At 42.5% G+C, this 10,000-nt stretch overlaps 2 protein-coding genes across 6 annotated transcripts in view; both read left to right on the top strand.

The window, feature by feature from the left end:
- The window catches only part of si:ch211-229n2.7 (uncharacterized protein LOC100002243 homolog), a 2,801-nt gene extending 1,280 nt beyond the window's left edge, over positions 1 to 1,521 (top strand). The window contains exons 3-4 of the mRNA XM_060881509.1: positions 253 to 551; positions 1,132 to 1,521. Coding sequence (XP_060737492.1) covers positions 253 to 551; positions 1,132 to 1,212 — 380 coding nt within the window. The 3' untranslated portion in view covers positions 1,213 to 1,521. The remainder of the gene's footprint in view (positions 1 to 252; positions 552 to 1,131) is intronic.
- A 3,892-nt stretch (positions 1,522 to 5,413) lies between these two features.
- dedd (death effector domain containing) overlaps positions 5,414 to 10,000 on the top strand; it is a 4,851-nt gene continuing 264 nt past the window's right edge. The window contains exons 1-5 of one of the 5 annotated variants that reach the window (XM_060881878.1): positions 5,414 to 5,589; positions 6,423 to 6,995; positions 7,083 to 7,190; positions 7,819 to 7,950; positions 8,113 to 10,000. The exon at positions 8,113 to 10,000 is cut by the window's right edge and continues 264 nt beyond it. In XM_060881878.1, the coding sequence (XP_060737861.1) occupies positions 6,545 to 6,995; positions 7,083 to 7,190; positions 7,819 to 7,950; positions 8,113 to 8,537 (1,116 nt within the window). In that variant the 5' untranslated portion in view covers positions 5,414 to 5,589; positions 6,423 to 6,544 and the 3' untranslated portion in view covers positions 8,538 to 10,000. Of the gene's footprint in view, positions 5,590 to 5,687; positions 5,876 to 5,965; positions 6,142 to 6,422; positions 6,996 to 7,082; positions 7,191 to 7,818; positions 7,951 to 8,112 lie in introns of those variants that run through there. The other 4 variants (XM_060881876.1, XM_060881880.1, XM_060881879.1 and 1 more) reach the window with 4 other exon arrangements.

Here is a 10,000-nt window from a genome sequence, read left to right on the forward strand (position 1 = left end):
ACTGAAAGTGAGTGTGTGTGTTTAGTGTTCAGTGTTCCTGAATACCTGGTTCAGGTGTGTTATCAGTGTTCAGTTTTAATGATTCACACCTGGTTCATGTGTGTTTAGTGTTCAGTGAATACCTGGTGTGCTACTGTAGGTGTGTTCAGTAATCCTGAATACCTGGTTGTTGGCAGGTGTGTGTCTTGTTACTGCTTAACTGGTTCAGGAGTGTTTGACCTGTTCAGAGTACAGTACTTGTTCTTCTCCTAGATGAGACGGAGCTGATGAACAAGTTCCGCGGTTGCCTGCAGTCCATGTTCCCCGTGTGTGGTGATCTCCTGCTCGGAGAGACAAGGATCCGCCGCCAACGTCTTGCAGAAGTCAATGTCCCCAAAGGAGCTCAAGTAGTAGTGAACAATACCCAGCACACATTCACTCCCTCGGAGCCAGAGGAAATGAAGCGACGGCGTGACGGCCTGCTGGACCAACAACTTCCTTACCGTCTGTTCACTCAGAACTGCGAACACTACGCCACATTTGTACGCTATGGAAAAGCTGTGTGTAACCAGGTGAGTTCAGATCTCAAACTCACCAGATCATCATCATCATACCATGGTTATTAATCCTGAATCCAGTTTACGTTATATGACTGTGTTTGTTTTTGGTAATGAGTGAAAGTAAAACAGGGGTCACGGTGGCTTAATGGTTAGCACGTTCGCCTCACACTTCCAGGGTTGGGGTTCGATTCCCACCTCCACCTTGTGTGCGCGGAGTTTGCATGTTCTCCCCGTGCCTTGGGGGTTTCCTCCGGGTACTCCGGTTTCCTCCCCCGGTCCAAAGACATGCATGGTAGGTTGATTGGCATCTCTGGAAAATTGTCCGAAGTGTGTGAGTGTGTGAGTGAATGAGAGTGTGTGTGTGTGCCCTGTGATGGGTTGGCACTCCGTCCAGGGTGTATCCTGCCTTGATGCCCGATGACGCCTGAGATAGGCACAGGCTCCCCGTGACCCGAGGTAGTTCGGATAAGCGGTAGAAAATGAATGAATGAAAGTAAAACATATAAATAGCTCATAGAAAACAAGTCTCACTTTTATATTTGGGAATTTCTAAATCTACATCACTAAATCATTCTGTTTGTGTTTGATCCAGATTCCAGGAAAAGCCAAAAACAAGGAATGTGAGGAGACAACTAAAGTGTTTGCAGACATTGTGTGGAAAATGACTTCCTAATGTTTCACAGACATGTTAATATCCTAACCAGAACAATACATATTGTGTTAATACATAAGTGTTAATTGTTTTGATGGATTTGTGCTGTTTTGTGCTCTAACACACTCACTGCACCTCCTCAGCTCATTAACACAGTCCTGGCAGACCATTGTTAGAAGAGTGGAGAAGGGAAATTCCATATTATTAAGCCTAAATATGTATTATTTCAGATTATGATTTGGCTAATGTTTATTAATGTTTGGTTAATGTGCAGTTTATTTATGTGTGAGTATTTCAATAACTTAATAAAATCTCTTAATTCACAGACAAGTCAATGTGCCATTTTAGTAATAACAATGAGAACTATAGTGAACAATACAATGGTTTCCTTCTTTTTCTTCCTCTTTTTAGAGTTTTAATACTAACCAGGTCACAAACATGTATGTAATATAGTCTAAGATTTCTGTTCTTTTTTTTTTACTAGAAGTGAGGAAAAAAATGTAAAATTAAAAGACTTTTCCTGATAAACAGTCCTATATCTCTTATAAACTGTTAATCCTGCTCAAATTCTTCATGATAAATGTTTTTCTAGATTCTTTTTTTTTTTTTAAATCAGATTATTTCAACAGTAACAGTGTATGTGGACTTCACTGGTCTGTCACAGAATCTATATTTTCCAGTTGTTTTGTCCTCCTCTTTTTCTGTATGTTTCTGACTCATGTTAAGTGGAAGTTTGAGTTTTGAGAGGTTTAATGTATAAAGTACCACACTGGTAGGCACGGGCAAGAGTAAAAAGGTTTTACAGTTTATTGTGTTCTGTCGCGCAGCAGGACCCAACAGTCCTCGTGTAGCATGAGTGAGGACGGGCCATGATCATTGGTTACATCAAGATTTTATAGTTAGGATTCAAACAAAGAAGACATGTAAAAGCTAAACATCATCAATCATTGGCTTAAATGCATAACGCCTGCTCATCTCCTGATCAAGCTAATCTGGTCTTACCAAGGTCTACTAGAAGGTCTACTAGAAGGTCTACTAAAAGGTCTACTAAAAGGTCTACTAGAAGGTCTACTAGAAGGTCTACTAAAAGGTCTACTAGAAGGTCTACTAGAAGGTCTACTAAAAGGTCTACTAGAAGGTCTACTAGAAGGTCTACTAAAAGGTCTACTAGCAGGTCTACTAAAAGGTCTACTAGAAGGTCTACTAAAAGGTCTACTAGAAGGTCTACTAGAAGGTCTACTAAAAGGTCTACTAGAAGGTCTACTAAAAGGTCTACTAGAAGGTCTACTAGAAGGTCTACTAGAAGGTCTACTAAAAGGTCTACTAGAAGGTCTACTAGAAGGTCTACTAAAAGGTCTACTAGAAGGTCTACTAAAAGGTCTACTAGAAGGTCTACTAAAAGGTCTACTAGAAGGTCTACTAAAAGCTCGACTAGAAGGTCTACTAGAAGGTCTACTAGAAGGCCTACTAAAAGGTCTACTAGAAGGTCTACTAGAAGGTCTACTAAAAGGTCTACTAGAAGGTCTACTAGAAGGTCTACTAAAAGGTCTACTAGAAGGTCTACTAGAAGGTCTACTAAAAGGTCTACTAGAAGGTCTACTAAAAGGTCTACTAGAAGGTCTACTAAAAGCTCGACTAGAAGGTCTACTAGAAGGTCTACTAGAAGGCCTACTAAAAGGTCTACTAGAAGGTCTACTAGAAGGTCTACTAAAAGGTCTACTAGAAGGTCTACTAAAAGGTCTACTAGAAGCTGTTTACTCATCTCGTCCCCACTGTCCTTGTCATAATCTAAGAAAACAACCACTGACAATGACAGTTTCTAGTCACACTATCCACCGGTCACGAGCATAGAAGGACAAGGCCTTAGAAACATCTCTAGAGTAAAGATTCCCACCACACTCATTAGATTTTTATATACTGAACAATATCACAGTCATTAAAAAGATCCTGACACTCATATGCTGGCTGAACAGCTCTAAGGTTTAGTATTAATATGGAGTTGTTTAGCCCTTTTGTTGATCGTCTCATTCCAGGTTCATTCTTCTCTCTTTACTGTTATAATCATCTCCGGTCGTCTCTTCCAGAAGGTTTTACGCCATGTCGGGTTTGTGTTCATTCGGACACGTATCGGGACGTCGAGTTCCAGTTCATCCCAAAGGAGTCAGGAGTCACCAGAGATGGGGGACTCGAGTCATATGACTTGACTCGAGTCGGACTTAAGTCGCAAGTTTGAGACTTGAGACTTGCTTGACAAATATTAAAAAAAGACTCGACTTGACTTTGACTTGACATTCATGACTTGAGACTTGACTCGGACTTGATGAAATGACTTGTTAAATGACTCGAAATAACTTGTTTTTTGTTTTTGTTTGATCTTTTTTGTCTATTTTGTTTTTAAATCTGTTTTTGAACGCACACAAGAGCGTAATCTAACCACGTGACACAGCAGACAAGCAGAGGGAGCGCGCGCACTAACTAATAAACCTTAACAGTCGTGACGAAACATGGAAGGCGCTACACCAAAAATTATTAAGTTATTATAATACCGGGATTTTGTGCAAGATGAGAAGAGAAGAACAGCAGAATGCGACCACATCGCTCACAATTGAATGACAAAGTTCTATCAAAATTTTTTGCAAGCGCCATGTAGTGTAAATGTTTGGTCACTGTTTATGTGGAAATGTCAGCTGTTTTGCAATAACACTTATAATTGGTCTTCAGTGTTAGGCTTTGTGTGTAAAGTGTATGGATCGTTTATGGGGATGTACATATATATAAATAACATAAATATAAATATAAAAAACTTCAGAATTGCAAGCACAGCCATATTCTTGTCTAGCACGCACACGCACGCACACACTCAATTTAAAGGGATAGTTCACCCAAAAATAAAAAAAATCTTTTATAATTTTCTCACCCTCATGTTACAAACCTGTATAAATTTCTTTGTTCTGATGAACACGGAGGAAGATATTTTAAGGAATATTTATAACTAAACCATTCATGAGCCCCATTCACTTCCATAGTATTCTTTTTTCCCCACTATGGAAGTGAATGAGGCTCATGAAGGGTTTGGTTATAAACAGTCCTCAAAATATCTACATGTGTGTTCATCAGAACAAAGACATTTATACAGGTTTGTAACATCATGAGGGCGAGAAAAAGATGATAGAATTTTCATTTTTAGGTGAACTGTCTCTTTAATATTAATAAATTACACTAACTCCAATCATTCTCTCTCTCTCTCTCTCTCTCTCTCTCTCTCTCTCTCATAGTTAATTCACTTCAAGGTTTGTGGGATTCAATAATTTACGTTTTTTGATTGACGTGATTGATTGTTGTTGTTATTCTGTTGTTAAAAAGGAAGGATCTAATGTAAGGATGTGTTCATGTCCCATTAAAAGGTGAATGTCTGTTCAATAAATACCATTTGGTTCCATAGACACCATTGTACTTTTTTATATATAAACTTTTCCATGGTCTTCTGCCATGTTTGAGGCACATTGAAACTTTTCATGCTTTTATTTTGGCCTTATTTCAGTTACATTTACAACTTATTCTTTGTAGTTTTGATTTTAATTCATTTTTAGATTTTTATTGTATTTACAACTCACCTGTATGTGGACACCTTTTAAAAATAAATGCATATAATCATTTTTGTTGCAAATAAAACTCTCATAGTCCATAAATACTGTAGATTTAACTTTAATATATACATTTAGTTAAATCATCAAACATATGTATGACCTGCCAGTGACTTGCTTGACTCAAGCTACGACTTGACTTAAATTGCTTGACATAAAGCAGTGACTTGACTTGACTTGACTTGACTCTCACAAAAAATGACTCGGACTTGCTTGAGACTTGAAGGTTAAGACTCGAGACTTACTTGTGACTTGCACATGTGTGACTTACTCCCACCTCTGGGAGTCACTGCAATGCTACACAGTCACATAGTAGTGTGATGGTTGGGGAGCACATACTTTTGACCATGTAGTGTTTAATATAGGCTTGTTTTACTCATTTATCTGCACTTAAATGTGGAAGATGACAAAGTGCTGTGTTCTGTGGTGGCTCTGAAATGTTCATAAATACATTGTGAGTCTCCCACTGGGATGAATATAAAATAATAATAATAAAAAAAAACATTATTTATATATATATATAGTCTGAATATTGATTAGCCTGAAATGTCCCGGATGTTGGGGAGGCAGTGTCCCGGATGTTTCTTGGTTAGCGGAGAAACAAAACATGGACATGCCTTTTAGCTTTTATACACTCCATTCACAAACGCGGTGAATTTACACAATTATACGGTTCTAAACGCTTATTTATCGCTTATACATAGATCGCTTTAAACACCACAGAGATCCTGGGTTGATTAATGACCTCCAACAGGTAAGAATTGGGAATCTGGTTGCTAGCTGCTAGCTATCTGCTATACATGTCTGTTAAATCCGTTAGCTTTAGCTTAGCTTAGCTTAGTTTATCTGTACGCTGTCACTAGTCTGAATTCTGCGCATGCGTGGTGTAGAACCCGGCGAGCAGACTTTACACAGTGCGCAAGCGCAGTGTGACATAAACGCCAGCAGGTTGATTATAGCATAGCATAGCATAGCATAGTTTAGCTTAGCTTAGCATAGCATAGCTATTACAGGGGTTTGTCTCAAAAGTGTATTTAAAGGTGATTTTTATAAATCGGTTTATTCAGTACACGAATTATTAGTGACGAAAAAAATAATATACATTTTACTTTGTTTGTTGTATCAGTGATGCTGACGTAGCTTGTCATGCTAACTGGTCCAGCTAGTCGCATAGCTCACTGCGTTGCTATGTTACCAAAAGAGCTAAAATAATGTCGACCATCTCGTATAAATAAGAGGAAGCTGTAGGAATTAAGAAGTTATCTTGTTTTTCTCTTCTCTTTTCTAGCTGTGTATTGTTCTGTCGGTTAGTAACGTTACTTTACTAGCTAACTGGCTAACATTTTAACCCAGATGAGGTTTTAGAGCTACAACTGTGATGTTTTTTTGATGCTTTGTTTTAACTGGTTTAAAAGTCTTAACTGGAATAATTAAAAAAACTTACTATCTAGCATCTTTTGTATTGATTCTATAATTTGTGTATGTATTTTTAATATAGATTTGTCATGGCTTCATGACTAGTGTGCTACACTTTTCATTGCATAACAGTCAGTAAAATTATGATCTAATGTTTTGTTTTATCTAAAGCCTTGTGCTTATGATCACAGAGTGAAGCTGGAGGCGAGAGTCGGGCACCGTGTGTGCAGAACCCAGTCCTTATTTTTAGGAAATCCCATCATCCTGCGTCTCCGTCCTTGTGGCGCAGAGTGATGACATCGCAGCGGCAAAGACATGCCACCCGTGCTCTTCCCGCTCCACAGAGCTCCTCCTCGAGGAGCTCGAGCTCACGCTCACGCTCAGGACCCTCGACTTCACACGTGCAAGGTGCATCCCAATCCACGTCGTCTTCCTCAAGCTCCCAACACACGTGGCCGGAAGAGGCCGTGTACGATGCGTACGGTCTGTACTCACTGCACCGCATGTTCGACATTGTCGGCACTCACCTCACACACCGCGACGTTCGTGTTCTCTCCTTCCTATCCGTGGATGTCATTGACGAGTACGAACGCGGTGGAATACGGGACGGGCGAGAGTTCTTGCTGGCACTGGAGAGACAGGGACGCTGCGATGAGACAAATTTTCGGCACATTCTCCAGCTGCTGCGCATCATTACCAGACACGACCTTCTGCCTTACATAACACTACGCAAGAGACAGACTGGTGAGCGTACACACACTCCACTCCAATTAGCCTGGTAATAATCAGATTCAGATAAATAAAGCGCGTGTGTGTGTGTGTGTTCTGCAGTGTGTCCAGACCCAGTGGATCAGTACTTAGAGGAGACGTCTGTGCGCTACATTGTTCCTCGGGGAAGCAGAACAGAGAGCCCACAGGCCACACCGCACAGTTGTGCAGGTGTGTCTGTGTGGGTGTGTCTGTGTGGGTGTGGGTGTGTCTGTGTGTGTGTGGGTGTGTCTGTGTGTGTGTCACACTCTCTCGCGGTGTGTGTGTGTCACACTCTCTCGCGGTGTGTGTGTGTCACACTCTCTCGCGGTGTGTGTGTGTCACACTCTCTCGCGGTGTGTGTGTGTCACACTCTCTCGCGGTGTGTGTGTCACACTCTCTCGCGGTGTGTGTGTGTGTCACACTCTCTCGCGGTGTGTGTGTGTGTCACACTCTCTCGCGGTGTGTGTGTGTGTCACACTCTCTCGGGGTGTGTGTGTCACACTCTCTCGCGGTGTGTGTGTCACACTCTCTCGCGGTGTGTGTGTGTGTCACACTCTCTCGCGGTGTGTGTGTGTGTCACACTCTCTCGCGGTGTGTGTGTGTCACACTCTCTCGCGGTGTGTGTGTGTCACACTCTCTCGCGGTGTGTGTGTGTCACACTCTCTCGCGGTGTGTGTGTGTCACACTCTCTCGCGGTGTGTGTGTGTCACACTCTCTCGCGGTGTGTGTGTGTCACACTCTCTCGCGGTGTGTGTGTATCTTTGTGTGTGTCTTGATAAAGTGAAAACACTTGCTTCTTCTGCATGCTTCTGTGCAGGTCCACATCCTGTGATTCACTGCCCTTCTCCTGCGGTGTGTCAGCCCTGCCCTAAACCGACCACGCCCACCACAAACAGAAAGAGGAAGAGAGCTCACAGTGTGGCGGACTGCCGGGAGAAACAGACCTGCGGTACACACACATGCAGAGACACACACACGCGTTTGTTTACATATACATACACACCTGTATGTGTATAGAGTGGTCTAATTTGTGCAGTGTGTTTGTTAACTGGTAAACCTTTGGCTCCGTGTCACACGTACATAGATCTCTGATGTCCGTATCTTCCCTCAGATATCCGTCTGCGTGTGAGAGCGGAGTACTGCCAGCACGACTCGGCCCTCCAAGGCAACGTCTTCTCCAACAAGCAGGAGGCTCTGGAGCGCCAGTTTGAACGCTTCAACCAGGCCAACACCATCCTGAAATCACGTGACCTCGGATCTATCATCTGCGACATTAAATTCTCAGAGCTCACTTACCTGGACGCGTTCTGGCGTGACTACATCAACGGCTCGCTGCTGGAAGCGCTGAAGGGCGTCTTCATCACAGACTCGCTAAAGCAGGCCGTCGGCCACGAGGCCATCAAACTGCTCGTCAACGTCGACGAGGAGGACTACCAGGCAGGCAGGAGGAAGCTCCTGAGAAACCTGATGATGGGGGGAGGGGCGGCAACAGGGCTGGGGACGGGGTCAGCTGGCCAGGGGGCGGGGACTTCCTAATGCCAAAGTGAAACTGTGACCGTAAGCTTGTTGATTTGTGGAATGTGGGCGGAGCCAGGCCAAGTTACAAGGACCTGAAGAACAGATCATGGAGAAAGAATGGTGGTGGAAGAGAGAGATGGAATGAGAAGGGCTGGGAAAGTGGATTTTTTTTTTTTTTTTTTAAAGCTTGGAATTTAGATTTGCCATCAACGTGCCAACTAAAAAGATTTTCGTATAAAGTTGAAATTAATTCATTAATTCAAAAATGAAATGTAAACGTAGTCAATCAGACAAGACGTGTTTGTTGTCTGACGTTTGCTCCTTTAGTTTCACTCCGGAGCTGCAAAGCTAACGTAGCTAATACGCCGAAATGTTTCCTGTAAGTACGACAGACGAGGAATTTCTAATGAAATGCAGAAAATGTAAAACTATACAAAAATAAGTGATTCCTCTCGTTCAAGATGGCCGACCTCATGACGTTCCAGAGCGTGTGAAGAAGACAGGAAGCGGTTTTATCACCGTGTCTGTGTGATGGAACTGGGATTAAGGCAGACATTTTGTGTGAGAGAAACTCTTGTTTATCTGTAAGCTTCATTAGAGTCGTAGCTCCAGGTTGAAGACTAAAATATCAAACACATCTTAACATCCTTACACATCGTTGCTTTCAGGTAAAAGCTAATTCTTTCTTAAAGTGAGCGCCCCCTAGTGGAGAACGTAGTGCTCACTCACAAATAGGGCTCAAATCCCAGACTGTCCCACACCTCCCTCCTTTTTTCCTCATCCTTCTCTCTCTCTCTCTCTCTGTTTAACCCCTGAAAGAGGTATAGAAACTTTCATTTGGAGAAGATCCTCAGAGAAGACTCCAAGGCCGACGAAGCGGAAAGAAAAGATTTTGTACGATTTTCCTATCGGAATTAAACAACGTTACAAAACGTGGTATCTATTATATAGGCTGTATGTTCTGGTGATGTTTTGAGTGCTTGTCCATTAAACCTGCATGTCAACGATACGCTAACGTCGCGGCGAGCGAGGCGTGTGCTGATGATCGATTCCAGCAGGCGGCACGCCGTTCCACACGCAGCGACCGTGTCGTGTGGTGAGGTGCTGCGTCGTGGATGGACGTGCGAGTGAGTTTGTACGGGTTGTACTGGGTCGGACTGTAGTACTTTTATAGAACGGTCTTGTGAAAGCAACAGGACGAAATTTCGCGGTGATAAAAATCTCAACATGAAAATATCGTTAATATCAGCACACGCCTACAGCAGATAAACACGCCGTGTTCAGTAGACTTCGAATCTCCTAAAAAGGTTTTTTTCTACAGCATTTGCAGATCACCGTTGCCGGTAAAACTGACACGGCGAGCGCGCCGGTCCCTCGAATTCATCAGAGCTCTTCCTTTAGCTAGTTACAGCGTTATAAAGCGGTGTAAAAAGATGAGCTTGCTGTCACGTACGTTGCCTGGTGTCCCACTGAAGGTCAGT

Source organism: Tachysurus vachellii, chromosome 11, assembly GCF_030014155.1.
Source record: "Tachysurus vachellii isolate PV-2020 chromosome 11, HZAU_Pvac_v1, whole genome shotgun sequence".
Taxonomy (NCBI): domain Eukaryota; kingdom Metazoa; phylum Chordata; class Actinopteri; order Siluriformes; family Bagridae; genus Tachysurus; species Tachysurus vachellii.